This window comes from Acipenser ruthenus, chromosome 15, assembly GCF_902713425.1.
Source record: "Acipenser ruthenus chromosome 15, fAciRut3.2 maternal haplotype, whole genome shotgun sequence".
Lineage (NCBI taxonomy): Eukaryota > Metazoa > Chordata > Actinopteri > Acipenseriformes > Acipenseridae > Acipenser > Acipenser ruthenus.
The window spans coordinates 10,076,094-10,100,031 of NC_081203.1; the positions used below are offsets into that span (position 1 = coordinate 10,076,094).

The 23,938-nt window shown below is 37.6% G+C and overlaps 1 protein-coding gene across 2 annotated transcripts in view; it reads left to right on the plus strand.

Moving 5' to 3' along the window:
* Window positions 1-23,938, plus strand: part of LOC117422014 (proteasome subunit beta type-7-like) — a 53,711-nt gene that overhangs the window by 20,100 nt on the left and 9,673 nt on the right. For both annotated transcript variants that reach the window (XM_058987160.1, XM_058987161.1), the window contains exon 6: window positions 17,711-17,769. In XM_058987160.1, coding sequence (XP_058843143.1) covers window positions 17,711-17,769 — 59 coding nt within the window. The remainder of the gene's footprint in view (window positions 1-17,710; window positions 17,770-23,938) is intronic.

A 23,938-nucleotide genomic window follows, 5' to 3' on the forward strand; every position in this document is an offset into this window, starting at 1 on the left:
TATAAAAGCGTTAGGCATAGGATGATTGCTGTCATTACCAGTAAGTCAATGAGAAAGTAAAGCGCTATCTGAAGACCTTAGGTAGAAAATGATTTATTGTCATAAAGCTGGAGAAGGATACAAGAAGATTTCCAAGCATTTGAGTATCCCAACTATTGTTTCTATTATCAAGAAGTACAAGACTCATGGTACTGTCACAATGCTCCCTCGGTCTGGAAGAAAGAAGGTTATTTCACCAAGAACAAATAGAAGAATTGTGAGGAAGGTTAATAATAATCTGAGATTGACTGCCAAAGATATTCAAACTGAATTGGCTGCAAGTGGGACTGGGGTGTCCATTTCAACCATAGGTTGTATTGCATGGTGAAGGTCTCAATGGTCGCAAAACAGTCCGGTACAAAACTTGGTTTAAAGCGCAACTGGGCGTTCCAACACAACAATCCAAAGCACACATCTAAATCTACTTCAGAATGGTTAAAGAAAAATAAAATCAAGGTTCTGGAATGGCCTAGTCAAAGTCCCGATCTAGATCCAATTGAGAATCTTTGGTATGAGTTGAAGAAGGCTGTGCACAAGTCCTAGGAATTAAAATGAACTGGAACAATTTTTCATTGAAGAATGGTCAAAAAATCACTAAAGAGTCATTCCAAAGTTCATTGACAAATATCCTAATTGTTTAAAAGAGGTTATTATTGCTAAAGGTGCCTCAACTAGCTATTAATTACATGTTTTCTTTGTCAGGATATGAATACTTGTAACTTTACTCATCCACAAAAGCAAAACTTTTGCTACAAAAGATTGAGAAATTTCTAGAAATTATAAATTTCCATTGAGGTATCCATTTTTGACTACAATTCTTTTTTTTTTTTTTTTAAACTGTATAGCATGTATTATGGTTTCTCTTGCTGCTGCATCTTGTAAAGTGTTTTGTGATGGTGGTCCACTATAAAAGGTGCTATATAAAATAAAGATTGATTGATATATAGGTATCGCAATGCAAACATATATTCATTATCTAATGTCAGACAGGTAATAATCAACACTTTATTATTCAGATGTAAAAACGTGTAGACTTTAACGAAAGCCTACAACTATAACTGGAAACATGCATGTGCTCCGAGCCTTACTACCCGACCCAAACGGGACCCAGCAAGAAGGGTCGGCTTCGGGTTGGGTGTAGTTTGTATGTTATGGGTCGGGTTAGTGTTATCAGTGAGTGGGAGAGATGGTCGGGTATGCAAATATTTCAAAGGTCTCGGGCTCGGGTGGGATTTGGATTTTGTTTGGTCGGGTTCAGATTGGGTTTTAAATTTAGGCCTGAGCATACCTCTACACCATTCTATTAATGTTATATATGGAGCACCAGGGTGATTATTGGACCAATGATTTGAGGCTCCCAACATAAGACAGCGTGATCAATTATCCATTCATTTTTGCATCGCTTGTTAAGATACGGTATTTCTCCTAAAATTTATTGAAATCCAACATGCTAAAAAAAAAAAAAAAACTAACCAGCCACATACTTACTTTCAATGAAGATGTTTGGGACATTAGAACAAATACTTGTGTCATGTCATTTCAGATCTGGTATTATGAACCATTATACATAAAGGAGATATAGCAGAGGGATATGTAATATTAAATTGGTTAAAACAAAAACAAACAAAAAAAAAACTTGCAGAGCATGAATAACTATCATGCAAGAATAAAAAGCAAGATTTTTTTTGTTTTGTTTTAAATACCATTTTAAGTGTTTGATTGTATTTTGTAATAAATGTACAGTGTGGAGTAGTGGTTAGGGCTCTGGACTCTTGACCGGAGGGTCGTGGGTTCAATCCCTGGTAAGGGACACTGCTGCTGTACCCTTGAGCAAGGTACTTTACCTAGATTGCTCCAGTAAAAACCCAACTGTATAAATGGGTAATTGTATGTAAAAAAAAAAAAATAAAAAAAAATAATAAAATTGTAAGTCGCCCTGGATAAGGGCGTCTGCTAAGAAATAAATAATAATAATAATAATAATAAACACAGTTGCTGATGAGGGTGAAAAAAAACGCATCTCTGAGGGGTTTTTAAGAGAAATTCGGCGCTTACTCGGGAGTGAAAACATCAAATTAGACTGTTTGTGCTGACAAAGGACAAATGTGATTTTCAGCAAACGATGCAAGATTGTCTAGTTGCTCAAAGTGTCTAGGAAAGCTCCTGGCTGACATCTCTAATGAAATGTATGCATAAAATTAAAGCAGACAAAGTAGCTGTAGTTCAGCTGTAGGAAAGCAGTAAGAGATGTTCTGCCTTTCTCTGGTGGCTCAGCTTGCTCCCTTGATACCGGAGCTGTTTCATATTCATAAATCAGCGTTTCATGCTTTGGCAACGTCGGCCTGCAGTGCACGCAGTACCACCAAGAGACCAGGCCTCTCAGCCAGGAACAGCAGTGAAAAATGATCCCAATCGATGGGGCTGTGGAGAGCACCAACATTCTCCCCAGAACAAGCAGCAAATTGAATAACAATGAGTAAGTGTGAATAAGCACTCTGTCAGGCGGGGCGGACACTGATGGATTAGAAGGTCCTAAATGTTGCTCTTTCGGCACTACACAGATCCTGTGGCAAACTCTGGAATATGAAGCAGCCTACGGTGGCACGCAGGGCAACTGGGTGACTGAATCAGACCACTGCGTAGCACTGCGAGGTCATCAGTTTGGAAAATAACCCCCTTTTAGAGGATCTCATTAATTGAGAAGTAGTGCCATTCTATTTAAGGTGCAATGGCTCCTCACATATAGGTGTGTACCAAATTGGTTTTAGCAAGCTCTGTTAAATTAAGTATTTTTCTTACCAGAGTGTATAATTGATAAATTAGGTAACTTCAGGTAATTGGGTAAACTGTGGCCTGGATTTCAGTACTACAGTATTGGTTCAGTATTTCCTAGCTAATGCATACAATCTAAATGAAATACTGTGTTGATTTATTATTACTCCAAAGAATCATCGCTTGATTTCATAATTTACATTTTAAAGTATTACTTTTTTTTCATCCAGAAGTGTGTTTCAGATGTATTACTTTTAAAATAACTGTAATGTGACTGTTCTGTTTAACTGGAGGCAGGTTATATAATAATTAGGGGTCTACTTAAATCGCGGTAAATTTACGTATTTTTCACAGGTATGTTGCGGAATAAAATTAGGATTTCGCGGACATGTTTAAACATTAAATAAACCTAAGCAGACAGTATTTCAGAACACTATAAAGCCTAAAAAATAGTGGTACTTGCTTCCTTACTAAAACAGAGTGCTATCATTTGTTAAAGGCGAGTATGCAGCATCCCCCTGCAGTTGACTTGCCCATACATTGAGACTGCATGTCTGCATCCACTGAATTGGTTGGAAGTTAAGGCAAAGCTATAGTTATACAGATGTGGAAATCGATTAGAGCCCAAAAACTCGGTTACACAAGGGCATTTGGCATACTTCAATAAAGTCAATGTATGCCGCACGTGCGTTGTCATGTTATTTGTCCCATCCAATAATTTATTTTTTTGTTTAATTTATTAGTACCGAGTCAAAACAAAGAAGATGTGGCTATTCGGGTCTAAAATTCCAACTGTAAGCAACAGGTTGAAGCAAGGTGGCTGTGCTGGATTGTTTTAGTACTGATTTAACTTGCGGACAGGAATACTTCTTGTCTGCGCTGACTTTCCAGTTTGGTTTCTGAACGCTGTTTATTTTACGTTCTGTTCAGCAGCCTCTGAAGTAGCCTTTTGTTTTGTTTAATGTGTGATTCTGAAGCTAAATAGCGATCGATCGTATTTTCTCCTAATACACATTAAGATATGGAAAACAATTACCTCAGTCTGCATGTAGTTTCTTTGGGAAATATCTTAAAACGATCATCAGCCGAAATATACTTTGCTTTTTTTGTCGTCCATTTCTACTATTTTCTCTCCAATGCTGACAACTAGATTTTAGCAACCTAAATCAAAACAATGCAGCACCAACTTTGTCCCGCCCCCTCCTGCACAGTACAGGTCACATAAAAGCAGTAAAGATGCACTGATTGGCTGATTAAATCTTTGTCATTTGAATAGTAAACAAGAATGTTAACTGCTTTGGAGAATTGATTTTGTAAATGTTACTTGTGGACATTTTTTGTTTGTTTGTTTTTTGCTTAAGTGCAATGCACACAGGACGGCGAAGGAATCAAAAAGGGCTATCTACAGAAGGAAGATACGTAGTTTGCGTCACTTGTGTTGTGCAGTAGTTCATTTAAACAAGTTTTCTTTTTTTTTCCTCTCCGTACTTGTTTGTATGCATTGGCCCCTAAGAGGTGAATTTCTCAATTTCACGATTTCCGCGAAATCGCGATTTAGGTAGGTCCCTAATTATAATGCTAGCGATTTCAATGCATTATGTTGCAATTACACAAATGTTTATTTTTTTTGTAATAACTCCTGACCGCTAAACTGGATGACGCATTTTTAGAACTATTTTAAACTACCTGTTTGTGGCAATATAATATAGTGATTCTGCAATGGCCAGAACCAATACTGATTTAACTTGGAGTGAGTAGTTTTAAAATGGGATTTTCTTACTTTCTAGATCGAATCTCTTTTATATTAGTAAACTCCAGCAACATCTAGTGCACAGAAGTCTATTGGCAGCAAGACGGAATGAAACTGGATCCAAAGTGGCAGGTCACTAGATGGCGCTGGCTCTTACTGAGCTAATTGAAGTTACATGTGGCAGCAACTAGAACTGTAGAGCTGAACTGGGGAGGGTGGGGGCGGTGTTGTAATTATTGTAAACATATATGTTACATTCATTGTCAGCTTTCAGTCAGTCACAGATTTTAAAAATAACCATTTTGTGATTTGAGCATTTACAAATTGCCAAAGAACGAAATGAAAGGTTATATTTTTTAATTTATTTTGCTCAAATTGCGACATGGAAAATATCAAAGAAGCAAAGACCGAAACAGAAAGGAAGAAAAGGTTATTTCGGTCTTTGAGCAAAATCATTGTTGCTCCAAATTGAGAAATGGAAAATATCAGACAAGCAAAGAACAAAGCTTCTTCGATCTTTGAGTAAAACGATATAATCAAATTGCAAAATGTGCGTTGAGCAAATGCACAGTTCCTGAACAGATTTGAAAGATGCTCCTCAATCTGCAAATAGCAATTAATTGTGGGGTGTTAAAAATGGGCATCAAGTAAAATACAAGCTTTTTTTAAATACAATATTTTTGTATTGAATGAACATGAAATCAATAAATTGTATTTGTAAGATATATGTCATTGATTCATTATTTATTTATGTATTTATTGTCTGTCTATGCAGGACGTTAACTAATTGAGACCGTGGCCTCATTTGTAAGGGGGTTGTGGTAAGCAATTTAGGATTATAGTGACTTCAAACATTAAACTTCAAGCGAGTTTGAAATAACGTTCGTAATGTTCTCGCCTTGTTGTTTAGAAAATAGTTTGAGGGGAAAAACAAACACCAATAAAATGGTTTTATTCATATTAAGATTACTGTATACAGTATTTAAACTGCTAAATCAAATGACAATCCACGTTTGTCTAATCACTATTTAAGTGAAAGACAAATCGTCTTCTAAACGTTTTAATATTCTCATAAATCATATGAATCGGTGAACTACCACTTTTTAGAAAACAGGTTTTGCAGACCCCAATCGGCAGCAGACCTTGCCACCGGAGACTGCTTTTTGAAGGTAAGAAACCCTTCTAAAAGGTTTTACTAGAGGTGATGACAAAGTTTTCAAAAGAAACCATATTGAGAGCTCCACTTGGTTAAGTCTTATTTGTAGGGTTGTAGCGGTGAGCTGAGCCTAACAAAAAATAATTGGACACCATTAAATTGGGGAGAAAACAACAAAGAAACGAATTGGCGACTACTAAATTTATAGAAAAAAATATTTATTTCCACTTCCCTCAGCAGTGGCTAGTTCGCAATACATTCCGTCAACATATTTTTCTTCACGGATGCCTGAGTGGCTTCTCCAGTGGATTAACCAGTTGACTAAGAAGTCAGGAGAAATTCTTTGCATCAGTGTTTAATTGTTATGCATGGTTTGGGCATTTTAGAAACAAATGTCTCTTCTATTCCATCACAATTTTAATACCAAATGACTTGCTCCAAATTATAAATCTGCTCAAGTGCTAGTCAGAGCTTCCGTTTCCCTTCAGAACATGTCTATGGTAACGGCTGAAGCTTGGCAACTACGATTGCAAGTATTTGTTTAAAGTATTTTTGTATAACCCTCCCAATTTTTAAAAATGTAATTTTGTGCTTGCTTTTATACATTTTTAGTTTTGTTTTTTTATATTTGCATTTAGTTTTTCATTTTATATATTACATTTTGGTTTTATGTGCTGTTTTTGTATTTGCAAAAAAACACTGGGCTCTAGGAATGAACGATCAGACAATTTAAGTTCAGTTAAACTGTAAAGGCGCTCCAGAGATCCTCCAGCAGAACGAAGACAGAAGCTGTCTCCTTTTATGCTTTGTTCTTTGTTTGTTTGGTATTTTACATTTCGCAATTTGATTATATCGCTTTACTCAAAGACCAAAGAAGCTGTCTCTTTTGTGTTTCATTCTTTGCTTGTTTGGTATTTTACATTTTGCAATTTGATCAAAATAATTAGCTTAAAGACCAAAATAACGTCTAATTTTGTACTCTGATAATTTGTAAATGCTCAAATAGCGAATTTTTTTTTTTTTTTTGTGATTGACCAAATCCTGACTAGGAGTGTAACACATGCATTTAAAAAACAAAACAGTATTTTAGTAATTTCAATAAAAAAAACACTTTAGGGGGCCAAGCAACAAAGTTGCTGGAACCCTATTGTTAATGATTAGGGGCCACGCAACGAAGTTTCTGGAACCCTATTGTTAATGTTAAAATGATTAGGGGGCCGCGCACCGGAGTTTCTGCAACCCTATTGTTAATGTTAAAATGATTAGGGGGCTGCGCAGCGGAGCTGCTGGAACCCTATTGTTAATGTTAAAATGATTAGGGGGCTGCGCAGCAGAGCTGCTGGAACCCTATTGTTAATGTTAAAATGATTAGGGGGCTGCGCAGCGGAGCTGCTGGAACCCTATTGTTAATGTTAAAATGATTAGGGGGCTGCGCACCGGAGCTGCTGGAACCCTATTGTTATTGTTAAAATGATTAGGGGGCTGCGCAGCGGAGCTGCTGGAACCCTATTGTTAATGTTAAAATGATTAGGGGGCTGCGCAGCGGAGCTGCTGGAACCCTATTGTTATTGTTAAAATGATTAGGGGGCTGCGCACCAGAGCTGCTGGAACCCTATTGTTAATGTTAAAATGATTAGGGGGCTGCGCAGCGGAGCTGCTGGAACCCTATTGTTAATGATTAGGGGCCACGCAACGAAGTTTCTGGAACCCTATTGTTATTGTTAAAATGATTAGGGGGCTGCGCAGCGGAGTTGCTGGAACCTTCTCGTTATTAAGATTATTCCGCCAAATTTTGAAATGTCTAAAATTCAGTTGCACGAGAACTTGACACGATGGTAGAGGCCTGTGGTTTGGCAGCCATATTGGATTTTTCAAGAATTTGACAATTTCAGAAAATCTTCTCTGAAACCGTTTATGGTAGGGATGTGAAACTTGGGGCACAGACTACCCTTATGTCCTAGATTTAGATTTGTTCAAGAGAAGTCGATTGGTCACATGGTTTGGCGGCCATAAGTCACTACATAAAAAAAAAATGGCCACTGCAAGCCAATCAAACTTCAGCTGTGGTGAATTTGCACATATTTGTATATATTGCAGTATTTATCTAATGTTAACATAGACCTTGACCTTTGACCTATGAAGTTTGTTAAAAGAAAAATTGCTGCGTCAAAAAACATGGAGGCCACAAGCAAATCAAATTTCAGCATATATTGTACTGTGGTAGAATATAGTACAGCCTTCAGAGTTCTAAGACTAGTAAAGGCCAATGGGGTGCTATGCCACCGGCATTGCTGCTTGCAGCTATATTTATTATTATTGTTGTTGTTCTTGTAAACATTATATATATATATATATATATATATATATATATATATATATATAAAATGGGATTCCTGTTGGCTGCTGAGACGGTTCCCTTGAAAAAGCTGGTTAGAAAGGCAACACGTTATTCATAATGATGACACTTTAAGAGATTTACCTTTTTTAAAAAAAAAAAAAAATTGATTCTTTTTTTGCTACAATTGTTGGAATTCATACTGAAGCTATGAAATTATATAGCAAGGTTTCACAGCTGTGGTCAGAAGTTCAAGCTAATGGATTTTACTAGCTTGCAAGTTGCAACTGTGAAGCATTTTTAATGAGGGCTAAGATGTTTCATCTGGATCCAGTTGCTACTTCTGTTACTGAAATGTAGATAAGGCAGACTCTGCTGGTACCTGAGGGCTAAATCACTCAAATGTGTTCCTTAGGTCGCCAGCTGATGCAGCAATAGCAAATAATCATTAAAAAAAATCATTATTATTATAAATGTATAACTTGGACAAACCTGTCAAGCCTTGTGGTGTGTGTTTTAGTTTCTTGTATAGACATTTTATAGATTGCTGTTTATCAAAGACCCAGAAATCTAAATTGGGGTTACATAAGAGCTTCATTGGTGCCCTTGAACATGTTTGTTTTTGTTTGTTTGTTTGTTTGTTTGTTTCATGCATGTCTGTTTTTACTGTGTTTTTTCAGGATTTAAATTCTGTTGCAGAATTGGAGCAATTGAGAACGGAATTCTGATGTGGAATAATAAAATATACACATATATAAATCAATTGTACTCCATTTTATTTTAATATCAATTATTATTTATTTAATTTTTCTTGATCTTTTGAAGTACAGAATTTTGCAAATTTGTACAAAATGATGCAGAATTTTATAAACATGCTAATAATGTAGCACAGTCAACCATCCAATGCAACAAGAAACTGCATTTGATTCAGCACTGCCTTGTATTATTCTCAAGGTGGAATTAGGTCTGATCGTATGCCGAGTATTTTCTTCAGGTTGCAGCACAGTCGCTGGGATGGGCAACTGTCCATTCAGACCAGGCATTCGGCCGATGAAATCTCCATACAGCTCCTGAAGCAATTAATTGTTTCATTAGCCCTGGTGTAGAATAGACCTCCAGGACCAGAGTTGCCCATCCCTGTCTAACGCCTAGTTTCACAAACCCGGAGCAGCACTGGTCTTGCACTACCTAGCAAATTCAAGATTAGTTCTGATCAGTTGGAGTGTTAGTTTTGGATGAATTACCTAAATGTTTAAACTTTGGGAAGAAACACTTATCAACGGTAACGTATCAGGGAAACCACATCAGATCTGTTGTATGAGGGCTTCTAGCAGAGTTCTGTTTCTAAGTTACTGCAACCTGTATGTGTCAGGTAAGTGTTGGGCAAAAGCCACCCAAAGTGAATGCGAGGCGGCACTCTTTTACCATGGAAGTCAGGAGCATGGATTTAATCTAACTTTCCCATAGTGCCTTTCGTCAAGATGCAACTGGTAACAAATGACTTGACAGATCCCTGAGTATCAAACCCAAGCCTTAATGTAGTGCTAAAGGGTTGCCGATGGTTGCATAGGGTTGTGCTTTCTAGGGGGAGTGGTGTTAGAGGTTAGAATTTCAGAAACTCTCCTTAATGTAAAAACAGCAGGTGCCAAAGAAATCCAGGTTAATTGCTGAGGTACTTCTAATAACACTTTTTCAATATAGTGTAAATTCAGGGGGTATAACAAATTAATTTAAATATATTAAACATGATTACTAATGCACATCAAATGGATTCAATTCAACACAGGTTATCGTTTGTTCATAGAAAAGCAGTAAATACTTGGTTAACAGTAGAGCTGTATTCGAAGGTTTGTTCCCTAGCCTGGAACTCATAGGTAGTTCTAAACCTCTGAAGGTTTGTCAGATGGCATTTACACACTGTTTTTTTTTTTTTTTTCTGTTAACAGAAACTGTTTAATATGTGACTATTATAAATCGCACATTAAATGTCACTTGCATGCAAAATTTGATCTTTTGATGTATAATGCATATTACTAAAACAAAAGTTGTATTAAAATCCACTACCAAATTGTTATACATAGCAACTCTATAGGGTGTTGCATTAGAGCAGGGTATATAATGACAAAGCACTGGTGGGGGGGTATGGTACACTAATAATTAAAAAAAAAAACAAAAAAAAAAAACTAAGCACCGTCTATCCCCCCCCCACCCCCCACCCGCTCGTGTTATCCAGAGGCAGAACTTAAATTTTTTCATTCGCCATCTCGACAGCAAAGTCATTAGCGTACCAATCTCTGGGATCTAGATTTATTTGTACTAGTAGTAGTATTAAAATAGTAAAATATGACGCCTAATAACCTGCTTGGTATGGTGACTGTTAAATAAAGCTTTGTTCTTTTAATTGGCCGCAATATGGTGCTGCTGCAATGCAAGCTTTCTGCATATATCGCAAACAGCATCAATTGTGTACATAAACGTGTATTTTTATTTAAATTATAAAAACATGATTGCTGTTCTATATAACGTATTTCTAGACTACATGTGAATATTTTATTTGTTATATGGATTACCTGTAATTTTCAATCAAATATAAACAAGTAGCTGTGGTGATGTCACCAGTAAATTATGCGAATTAGTGCCATCGAAGGGTCGCACCTTCCTTCAGTAATGTGTTCCGAGCCTTTGAAAGTCAAATTGTACCCTTTGTTACATCCCTAGTTAACAATGTAATGTATTCTACTAGAATGCTACTGTCACTCTTGCTGATTGTCATGGGCATGACAACACTTCCAGTGTACTGGTACCAGAATGCTTCACAATTACTCTTTGATTGAGAGAGATTAGATTTTTTTTTATATATTGTGAGATAGAGGGTAATGAGAAACAGCAGGGAGGGGGTTAAAACCTCCCTGCTATAGAAATGCACCTTTTTGTTTGATTTCTGTTGTTTTATTGTTTCATTTGATTTACTAATTGATTTGCTTATTGTTTAGTTTAATTGTCTAATTGTTTTATTGTTAATTATCATCCGCACCTGGGCGCTATTGGAAATTAGGCCCAGGTGCGGGGTTTAAAAGGAGAGCAGGCAGTCTGCTCGGGGCTGCTAAAGAGAAGGAGGCAGAAAGGAGTGCTCTGCTTCCTGGCAGTCCCGAGGAAAAAGGTACAGTGCAAACCTGTGTGGTTAAGTTTTGTGGAACAGGGAAATGGCTTAGCCGTCCTGTGATAGTTAGGTTCCTGCTTGTGTAGTTAGTGCTCAGAAAGAGCTAGGTGTTTATTTTGTGTACTTTGCTTTTACTTTTGTGTTTATTAAAAAAATAGCGAGTGAGCGCTGAAAAAAATCCATTTGAGTGTCCTGGGTCGTATTTTTAAAGGGGCAACGAACCCGAGTGGGTGAGTTCATTTACAATATATATTACCTGTAGTTGCTTTACAGTTTTTCATTGACATGACACAATCACAAAGAAACACAATCTAGGGACCATCTTGCACAATGCAAAACTAACATTCAGAAATGGGTCGATTCATCCCTAATGGCATGTTTTTAAAGTGCCAGTTTATAGTTTAATTGCATTAAGATTCTGAAGTGGTCAATGTTGCTTAAGTCCTGCACAGACCTGTTTGCTATCATGGAGTATGCTATCCTCCTCTAAGAGTGTTTGAAGTGGAATGCAATGCCAAGTCATTCACCATCAACCCTACGACATGTTTCCAAATGGCAGTGGACATTGGCAGGCTCTTTTCACTAGGAGTGTAAAACCGTAACTTCCAACCTCCATATTCCTGACCAGCTTTACTTAGAAAATAAGAGTCTATATGGGGATCTTATCCTGAGTTGCTGTAATTTTAAAAATAAACAAACGCAAAACAACCAATCTGTACCACCTTGTGAGTTGTGTTTTTTTTTTTTTTTTTTTTAGAAAGTACTGAATTTATAACTCCCAACTGTTCTATGAAACATGTGTTTTTTGTTTCTTTTTGCCAGATGGTAAGCATTGGCTTTTGAGAGAATATTGATGCAAAGTAACAACCCATTTTTTCTTTGTGGACTTCCAGGCCATGCTAGAGGCCATGGTCCCAAGGGTTAGCATTTGGATTAGGCCTCCATAGTCATTATTGTTGAGGTACTGCAGATGTTCATACATAGTCAAAATAAAGGAACACATTCCAGCCTATCTTGCTTATTCTGCCTTGTACTGTAGATAATTTTCAGTTTAAGTTATTAAATAAACAAAGGTATGGAGGAGAGCCAGGGTGATAGCCCTGTCAAAACCAGGCATAGATTTAACATCACCGAAGAGCTGTCGGCCCATTTAACTCCTCAGCATTACAAGCTGTACGAGCTCCTTATTCTGCAAAGAATATCACCCATCATTGACTACAAAATGATATCTGATCAGGCTGGATTCAGACCAGACCGTTCCTGCGCAGGACAACTACTGAACCTCACACAACACATTGAGGATGGGTATGAACAAAAACTCATCATAGGAGCAGCTTTCATCGACCTGTCAGTTGCCTGTGACACTGTCCAACACCTTACAATGATATATAAAATATACAAGATGACAGGCGACCTGGACCTCAGTCAAGTCATCAGAAGCCTGCTGGAGAATAGGCGCTTTTTCGTAGAAATGAACGGCTGGAAGAGCAGGTGGAGATCACTGAAGAATGGTCCACCCCAAGGCAGTGTACTTGCACCAATGCTCTTCAATGTCTATACAAATGACCGACCTTTACCACCCAACTGCAACTGTTTCATCTACGCAGGCGATCTTTGCATTACCACCCAACAAAAGAAGTTTGATCACATACAGAGGATACTAGAAGGAGCCCTCACAGAAATGTCAACTTACTACCAGGAAAACCTCCTTAAGCCAAACCTAAGCAAAACACAGATATGCACCTTCCACCTAAGGAACCGCGAAACAAAGTGAACACTGCATGTCAGCTGGGAGGGCGCAAAACTGACTCATCACAGCCAATCTGTGTACCTGGGAGTGACCCTAGACCGAGCACTGACATATAAACAGCACTGTATGAACAGCAAGGCTAAAGTGGGTACACGGAACAGCATCCTGCAAAAACTGGTCAATTCCAAATGGGAAGCCCAACCAACCACCCTATGTAACACCGCCCTAGCACTCTTACAGAACAGCAGAATATGCCTGTTCTACGTGGGGGCGTTCAAGCGTTGTTAAGCATGTCGACATTACGCTGAACGATACTTTTTATACATTTTATACAGAAGGCTGTACATTACAATACCCATTTGTAACTGATTGTAAATACTTCACTGTATATCATGTAGTGTGTACTGCTGTGGTACAGTTTTTTTTCTATCATTTCAGTTTTCCCTATTCAGTTAGTGGGTGTATGTTTATTTAACTAAGCGGATGGCCATTTGTAATTTTGTTTTGGAGGAAAAGTCACAAAACGCAGAATTTTAAACTGAATATTTTCTTAAAATTAGGAGTCACTTTGTTGCCATCAGGCTCCTAAATGTGCAGTCAGTGCCTGTAATACAGTGCGCACGTGGAGCTTCCCACTGCTTTCTTTCCAGTAATAAATTTCATATGGGTTGTGTAATGATCCACAACCACAGCAATATTCCCTAACAGGAGTTTCTATCAGACGGATTACTATTGCCATGTTCATTGATTTCTGTCTTTTAACGGGTGCTGCTTCCACCTATTAGATCGGATATATAATTGGGCCTGTTTAAATGATAGAGAAGGTAGTCTATTTTCTCAAGTGCCATCACTGTCCGCTTCTCTCGTTTCATTACAGATTCAGTAGACTTGATAAAAACAGCAGGACATCCCATTTGAAGCGCTTTAATCACTGCCTGCTCACCACAACGAAGCCATTGAGGTGGTCAAGTGATATACACAAATCATGGGAAATGGAGCTCTAGCCCTCTATGTAACCTAGTTAAACGGATTGCGGTATGCAAAATGAGAACATGTAATAAATGCCAAAAACTTTATTTTAATTGGATTGAAAAATGGGAGTTGGATGTATATTATTCAGCAGAACAACATTATGAAGCACTTTAATAGGCTTTTTATAAAAATAAAAAAAGGGGGGGGGGTGTCTTATGGAATCTTTTATTTTGTATTCTGTGCTGTGCAAACTATTGGTTTCAAATATGGTCAATTGCTTTTCTAGTAGCCTAACTGTGGGGGTATTTATCCCAATCAAATTTAAATGTTTACGATTAACAAAAGCTATAGGTTAGGCTACTTTTTTTCTATTTCACTTAGAATCTGATAAGATACTTGATTAGATTTCACTTAGAATCTGATAAGATACTTGATTAAATGTGCAAAAATAATTAAAAACTGTTGTTTAATTTATACGTTTGAAACTTGTTACTATTATGTAACAAGCATAATTGACTCCCCTGTTAAGACTTGCCATTCTATTACTGTGGTATGCTTTGCTTTAACATCTACACATTACTCTGAATGCTAGCAACCTTTATCTGTTGTATAAAAGTCTGTCAACCAAAATGCGAGTAACGTTATTTAGAAGTTTGAAATGGGGGGCAGGGGTGTCTAAATAGCCATTTGCATTATTCAGAAAATAAATAAACTAGCTGCTTAACATCATGGAGATTATATTAAAATATGTTGTTGGTGGAATGGCTTTATAGAATACAGTATGTGATGCATTTAATGAAATCTATACACCCACCATCCTTAAGCTTTATGAATCTGCCCCAAAGTTTCTTAATGTGTTCAAAACATCTCTTATTTTTTGCAGTAATCACCCTTCACCTTCTGACCCATAGCATTTTAATTATAAAACATTTACCAAAATAAAAAAGTTAAAACAAAGATATTCCCTCAACATCCAGTACAGTAGTCTCTGCGTATAGGAACACCTCCTGAGCTTAGGGCACAACCTTCTGGTGAAGCTGAATTTTCCCATTGTAAATGCTCCCCCTAAAGAACAGGAACTTCGCTTAAAAGAACACCTTTTTGACACTGATCATGATTTTGTTGCTAACCAATTCAAAACTGATAGTTCTGTTTTGTAACCTGATAACTCGTCATCATCAAACTGAAATTCAAATGGTTTATTCAATCTTTTCAAAACTGACACTTCATCGCGAGAGTGCTTGCCCATTGCTTTTCATTTGATGCATGTGTGTCATGACATAAGTAATACATACATTTGTATTTATTGATTCATATCATGATTGGCCTTGGCATATTGAGTCCAGTGGTCTGTCTTCGAGAACCCTTTGCTTGCTTCTCGAGGGGTTTTCTCTTCGCCAAAATACTGTACTGTATTCTGCAATTAAGTTCATGCTGTGTTTAAGTACATAGCAAGCATTAAAAATAAATAAATAAACACATCACTTTAAAAAAGAAACTAATCTCTATGTAGATCAACCCCACTCTAGTTAAATTAACAAGCTAAAGTCCCTGTGCTTTGTTATCTTCTTTCTTTAAATAGACCCCTAAAATAATTTTAAATGATTTCCTGTGACTGTGTCTTGCATCTGCATGGTAGAATGGAGCAAGGTAAAGCTAAGGGAACCGTTTATTCTTTTTATAGAGCCACAATGAACAGGAACAGTGTTTTGTTTTTACAAAATACCAAGGGTTAAATCAAAAGACAAGGTAAACCGTGAATTGTGGGCAACTGCTTAGTTAATGAAAGCTGTATATTTCAGTGCCGCGTTTTAAGTTTTAAAGACAGCAGGGGGAGGGGAGTGTGGTGGGTGGCAGCTGATGCTGACTTGAGTGTTCCTGTCGGCTCCCAAAAGATTACAGCTAGAAGGAAACGTTTAGGTCCGGACCAAATCCTTTGGCACTCATCGTGTCCGTGTGCACAACTGTTCTGCATCTCTGGGTAAAAAGCACCTAATGCAGACAATATTGAAAAATAAAAGATGATAGCTCATTTGAATCCATTTTAACACTGGTTTTGGGAGGGGGGAAAAAACATATTCTTAAATAGGAGGAGTGGCAAACACTTGCAGTAGCAAAGGTCATTCAAAATGATCTAGACAGCATTCAGAACTGGGCAGACACATGGCAAATGACATTTAATAGTGAAAAGTGTAAAGTATTGCATGCAGGCAATAAAAATGTGCATTATAAATATCATATGGGAGATACTGAAATTGAAGAAGGGAACTGAAAAAGACCTAGGAGTTTATGTTGACTCAGAAATGTCTTCATCTAGACAATGTGGGGAAGCTATAAAAAAGGCCAACAAGATGCTCGGATATATTGTGAAGTGTTGAATTTAAATCAAGGGAAGTAATGTTAAAACTTTACAATGCATTAGTAAGACCTCACCTAGAATATTGTGTTCAGTTCTGATCACCTCGTACAAAAAGGATATTGCTGCTCTAGAAAGAGTGCAAAGAAGAGCAACTACAAAGGCTTCCAAGCAGTTATCGTGAAATTTAAGCGCATTGGTTATTATTATAGATGAAACGTTATCATCACAACAGTGCTAACTGTGTCAATTTTGGCACAAATATGAGAAGACTTTTGAAAAATCTAAGATGGCTGCCACACCATGTGGCCAAAGGCCGCAATATTGACCACAACATCCCATAGTCCTTGTGCATTTTGTGCATTTTGGTGCAGCCGATCAGAAGTTATAGGCAGTTTTATAGCCAGGGGTGTATGTTGATGATGTCATACATCGTTTGACCTTAAGGAGAGGTTAGAGATCACGGGCGATTAACATTTTTTCATAGAGCACATATGACTTCCTATACGTGTTCCATTATAACTTTGACCCTGTCGGCACGCCCTAGGAGTTAAAATTTCAACGTAAATTCCAATATGACTTTTTTGACCTGAAAAAAGAAACAAGGACCAGGGGTCCTGATGGAGATTAGATAAAGGGGCATTCAGAACAGAAAATAGGAGGCACTTTTTTACACAGAGAATTGTGAGGGTCTGGAACCAAATCCCCAGTAATGTTGTTGAAGCTGACACCCTGGGATCCTTCAAGAAGCTGCTTGATGAGATTCTGGGATCAGTAAGCTACTAACAACCAAACGAGCAAAATGGGCCGAATGGCCTCCCCTCGTTTGTAAACTTTCTTATGTTCTTAATCGGAGCTGCAGAGTTTTAGAGCAAGAGCTAGGCAGCAAGCGCCAAAAAATGAAAACTAATCCTATAAGTCAGTACAAATTATGTGTACTGAAACCTTTTTTTTTTTTTACTTTTTATTTTTACACACCTATGTTATTTGCTTTAGGACTATTTCCTAATCAAACGACTAAAAATAATCCTAAAGACAAGTCAGTGCTATATTTTACTGACCATGATGTGTGACTCAAGTATGTCTATGGAGTATTTAAAATTAGTCTTGTTGTCGAGAATCGTGCAAGGTAAGTCTGGATTGTTTGTTAAATAGGCCTGGAAAAAGTCTGAAAATGTATTCTTTCAAAGGTGTATGAACCCAGTAATAGCCGTGAATGTTTTATATAGTCAGTGTAATAGGGGTAGAAATTAACACTGAATTCATTGGCATAATTGTTCCACATTTCTAATTATTTCAAGAGCTAAAACTGCAATTAGAGGCAAGTACAGCAACTAGTTTTGGAGCTTCAAAGAAAAAATAAAGATCATTCTGAAAAGCGTTCTCTTCCAGCTGGCTAATTAGTGTAATATTTTCATAGGATCTGGCTCTTTGGCAGCAATGGCAGTATTTGAGGACAGATACAAGCAAGACATGGAGGTAAGGGCAAAACCATTTACTTGTTTAAACCAGCTAAATAACTTCTTACTATATCACCCTTATCTGTTTTATGCAGATGCTTTCTGCCAACTTAAAGGGTACATAAGGACCTTTTTATTGTGTTACGTGTTCCCATGTGTTGCTACAACTGTTTACATAAGGTGTGTTTTATTGTTTTATTTTATTATTTTTTTTACATTGACCACTTTTTAAACGTTCAAATTGCATTCCCTGCCTCAAAATGGCTTAATATGTACCTGCATGGAACTCTCAGAACTACATTTCCCATAATTTACCAATGAGCAGGAGGATGATGGGAAATGTAGTTCTGAGAGGTCCATGCAGGTACATGGGAAGCCATCTTTAGGCAGGGAATGAAGTGGTCAAAATGTTAAAAGATAAAAAATAATAATTAAACAAACAATACACACCTTACCTAAACAGTTGTAGCAACACATGGGAACATGCAACACAATAAAATGAAGTCCTTATGTACCCTTTAACCCTTTGCAGTCCATTTATTAACTGCGCGTCAGGCACGCCAGGTCTAATTAATTTTCACACGCGCAGTTAATTTTATACGCGCTGTTTAAAAGTATTTTTTTTCACAGTCAAACGGGTTTAAATGGCCCTGCATATCAACAAAGCACTCACTAGGCATCTCCAGCCCCGCCCCACCCTTTCGTTTGCTATAGCGTTCACCTATGTAAGAAATAAATAAATAAATAATAATAATAATAATAATAATAATAGTCGTACATACCGATCGATCATCTCCGGATCACTCGTTTTATCACCAAACTCCTCAATAATGCGATCCAAGTCATTATTTTATTACTATAACATCTGAAAAAAGCTCTGCAAATGTCCATGATAGTGTCTGTGCGCTGACGCACTCAGCCAGCTTGTTTACTATGAACGCCCCGTTATCTGATACCTGATACCATGTATGACTATTCATGAGAGATGCCTTTTTTTATTTATTTTTTTTTCGACTTGTTTCGGCTCCTGTCGCTCCCACTCGGCAATTGAATGGTTTTCTCGGCTTTTTCCGGAGAAAAAACGACTAAACACACGTTTATTGCGTTGCTATAATGATGTCGGACCCAGTCCGACAAAGGACCTGTGAGGAATAATTGCAATGTCGGACCCAGTCCGACAATGGACCGCAAAGGGTTAACTGTATAGTACATACCGCTTGGGTAAACTGGATGACTTCAGCATCAAATCTGTTTTTATCCTTCAGCCTCAATGCATATAAATGGTACATTCTGTGCTTTTAAAACCCCTATTTTAAAATATATGCTTTAATCTTGAACTAAGCACATTTCATCTTAGAGGTACAATGAGAGTGGAAATGTGTTTCACAGCTCTACTGCAGATCGACTTTGATTTTACAGGACTTCTCTGAAGGAAATCATTATGCGCTGAATGAGAGGTTAACAAAACAAAGCTAGTGTGAATCCCAAAGGTGGGAGAATTTCACTTTGAAAGTTGTTCCGTAACCACATGCCGAGGTGCAGCACTCAAAGATCATCTTCAGTGTTACTCTGGGATCTTAGCTAAATACTACACTGCTCAAGAGAGTAGAATAATACGTTGCTTTCAAACATATCACACTAGCACTGTACATAAAGAATGCTTTCGTTTCTTTAGAGGTTTATATATTTAATTTTAACAACAAGCAGTTGCAGATTCCCTTAATTATGTAATGCTTTAAAAAGACAAATATTTGTTGGTCTAATAACTAGAATTTATAACTGTTAAATGTGGACTAGAGATAAACCACTGTCATTTTGTAATGCATTATATTGAGGGGAAAAAGTTGAAACATAGAGAACTATGATTTATTTAAATAGCGTGTTGATGAATAATGTATCTGTAAAGTTCAACATTATTCCCTTTTGTACTAATTGTCAGGATGCCTTGCTACTGCTGTGGTGCACTAGAAGACCCTGAGATCACAGGGGTGCAATTCAAAGGCAAAATGTGCAAAATGTCCTGTAGCCCCTGGTATCGACTTGCAAATTTAGCATTAAAGATATCTAATTAATGCAGCTTAATGAAAGCATCATTTGAATACTGTTGAAAAATAATCGGGGTTCCCTTCTCTGCTATATATTATGTGCTATTGAAGTTGATTGCAGACTGCATCAATATGTGAACAAAGTAAATTTTAGCATTCATTTGAAGAATCGAGACCGTTATTCATTCTGTTATGCTTTGGGCATACTGCAGTGTCCCACGAGAGTCTTGCCACAGCAGATAGCGCACAATATTTATAAATTTGTGACAGGCAATAATGGCAACTTCAAAAATTATTTTGCAAGAATCTCAAGTTGCAAGCTGCTGAAAGCTGAGAGAATCAAATCTGCCATGGCAGCTGCTGTGCCCTACAGTTATATTTCTAGACTTTGAAGATGTTCAACTTAACGAAATGAAGGCCGCAGGCTTAGCCAGTTTCTGCAGGCTCCTAGAGCCCTGGATCATTGCTGTTTGAAGATGAGTCGCAACAGATTCTGCTGCTGCCTAAGGCATACTAGCACAAGCAGGATCTGTGCAGTGTTTTTTATTTATTTATTTTTTTGTTATATACTCACAGCCTTAGCATGGTCTTTTAGACTTTAAGCAGCACATGCTTTGTCAATGCCAGCTACATGATAGCACGGTCCCTTGTCGCTCCGCTGAGATATAAGCTCTACCCAACACCCTTCAGAGACCAGCCGCAAAGATAGATGGTGAAGTGCACAAGCGCCACTTCTGCATCCTGATTTATGAGTCATATTTTATCATGAGGCAAGTGCTGGCCTCCAGAGGAACACTTATGGATTGCTGAAGATATGAGCAGTTTCAGCCCTGAAGGCCTGAAGCCACTTCAGAACTGTGATGCCAAGTACCAAACAGCTACTGCAGAATGATGTAATTTGTCATGTGGGGAGCTATAGATCTACCTTGAACATAAAAGTAGAAGGTTCATTCAAGAGAATAGTTCCGGTGCCTATATATTAAACTGGTTCAGTGTATCTATCGGATGTGAGTATCGGATGTGAGTAGCCAGTTCATTTGCATAGGGATAGAACAACATTTTTTTAATCTTTTGAACATATTAAATATTCTGCATAATGTATTAGATTGCATGTATTGGTCCTTAAAATATAAGGCAATGTATTGTTCCAGAATTATAGCAATGAATTCTCTTCATCAGGGTTATTTATCTTTTCTTCATCAATCTCATTTAGATGACATCTGTCTGATGGGGAGCTTGGGTGCAATGACAAGCTGCATATGAATGTGCTGTTTATTTGTGATGTTGATCTAAAGTGCCTGTGTCCATGCCACAGGGCTCAGGTGTGGAAGCCTGCAGGCTGATCCCCCGGCTGGCATTCAGAGGTTTAATAATTGCATGGGAAGCTGACCACTCGCTGGGAGGTTTGCTTGCTGAAGTGAGACAGCAGTCCTGGAGATAAAGGGAAGACTATCAGTGTTCGCTGAAGTGCTCCTGTGAAAATACTTTATCTTCCTCTTGGTCTTTAAGCCCAGTGGTGGAGTAAATGCAAGAATTGCCAGTTTAAAGGCATGTTTAATCACTTTGATTTATTTCTGTGTTCTGCTTTCAGGGTTTGTCTTTCTATGGTGAGGGGTGTTCAACATTTGTTTTAAATTATTAAATTTAGTTGGATGTGCACTGAATGTATTGTTGACTGCGTATTGTCTATTTCCAAAAAGGACAATACTGCAACTACCAAATCCCCCTAACAGTCAAACAAATAGTAGAAGAAAACAGTCGAGGAAATGAAGGGTTGTCTATGCAGAGTAAAATCCTTGGGCCTTTTTTTATTTCAGTTTTTATTAATTGTGTGTTGCCAATGCCCAGTGTACTTTTTATAGCTACAATCTTTTTCTTTTAGTTCTGGGTTTATCTTTCATTTCATAATCGTGCAGGATGGACAATGTGCATGCCAGGTGTAAGAGTAAAGAGTTTTCTAAATCGTATACAAACCTCTTATCTGAATTGCATTTTTTCTTGTTAATTTCTGTTGTCGATTCAGAGACGTTCTGGCTCGGATTTTGCCAGACCTTACAACATGTATGTGAGGATGTGGTATTTGAAATTGAATTGACAGACTGCCATTTACATATTTGTGTAATAGTATGTAGAAGCAAAATACACACACTTCATGTTGACACCTGTTGACAAGAGTTTGGTTTAATTGCGTTAGGGCTTAACCCCAATGTCTTATTTTACATAAACACATACAGCTTAATCTAAAAAACTGGAAAGTACAAATTAAATTTTACTTGAAGTTGGAGACAACTGTAAATCCATGCAAGTAGTAGTATGAAATCATTATTTTAATTAAAAATAAGATAAACTGCTGATTAATTCAGTATACTACCCAATTACAGATCAAGAGCATCTCATGGGGGTTCAATACCCTGAAGACAGCAGATGTTAAATAGAAACCCAGGCGTATTTTCTACTGGTATGAAATATTAAGATGGTTTGTTGTACTTGTGTGGTGCTCATATCTGGCAAACCCGGGTCTGTCTGCTTTGTTGAAATATAGCTCACTGCAGAAAAGGGACCAACATTTCTCTGTGCAGCATTAGACTTGAATTATGAAAAGATTACCTTTTTAAAGTGTATACTATTTCACTGTGAAACTAACTCATCAGCCAGATATTGCTGTGAGAAGATAGGAGCGATATTCTTTAGAACTGTAAGCTAGAACTAATACACACGTAACCAAATGGAGTAATCCTTGGGTTAGCTTTACATGCCTCAACATTGGTTGGGCGTGGGAATTATTTATGTCTTGTACTTTTGTAATTCTTATATAGCACACCCGCCAGCATTTATGGAGTGTGTGTTTGAAAACAAACAGCAAGGGTTCACATGACTGGTACGCATGTGAACCAATAAAGAAAGAATCAGACTTACCTGGATTGTTCTTTGAGACGCAAAGGCTTGCCATCGGTATGTTTAACAGGAAAGCATTTCATAGGCAGCAAGGTGGCTCATGCTTGCAAGGAGAGCCGTACCTGCCTAACCTGGATTTTTCCCAGAAACGCAGTGTCTCCGGGCTCTGTCAACAATCTCCATGAGGGTTCTAACTAGTCCCTCCCTACTAGCACTGTCATTGGCTGCTTCAAGTTTTTATTAAAAAATGGAGATGCATAGTTGGAACCACTCCAGTTCGTAAGATCGATAATTCTTTTAATGGGCCCTTGCAACAACCAATGATGGCAGGGATCTCTATTTAGCCCTCCATTCCCAAACTGAGCGGGGGTGAGAGGAGGTGTTTTGTCGATGTGTGAAAGATGTTACATTTAAATGTGAGGTCTTAAAAAAAAAAAAAATATATATATATATATCTGTATATTATTTATTTTTTTTACTTACCATTTTGGCCCTCAGTTATATCCTTATGTAAATGCCATTGTGTCGTCAAACTAACGTGTTCAACAACACTAATAAAGTGCTTGGGGTTTTGCTTTTGAATCCCCAGAGCGACAGTATGGTGGTAGGATAATGAAATAAGCAGAGAATGCGTGATGATTTGTTAATTCAATGTCGGGATCATGACTACTTGTATGGGTATGATGAAGTAGTAATTTATGGACTATTTGGCTGCTGGTCTGTTCAAGGGAGAAGCCACCACCACCCTCTGAAAGAGGAACTGATCTGACGTTGCCAGGTCAGTGGAGTGGACCGTGACAAAGCCACGTCCCCCCCACCAAGGGGACTGCCTGCATCAAGGTGGACGTGGGGGAGGAGGGAGGGGGGGACATTATTACAGAACATGCACTTTGCCCTTGACTTGCACACATGAACGCTACAAATCCACATGTTCATCGACCATGTATATATTCCTGTCTGCCACCACTGTCTCGCAACCTGAAATAGTGACATACTGACAAATAAAAAATAAACCCTCGAGACAAAGTTAACTGAATAAGAACATAACAGCAGCAGTAAAAAAAAAAAAAAGAAAACATGCTAAAATAGTTAGGAATTGGATTTAAAAGTCTTGTTCATTGATCCTTTCATTTGTATCATCTGTTTATGAAGTGAATATAGTGTTGTAACACTTGAAAAACTTGAATGAAATGAATAGTGCCTGTGTATTATTTTTTTATTATTATTTTTTTTTTTTTGAGAAAAGTG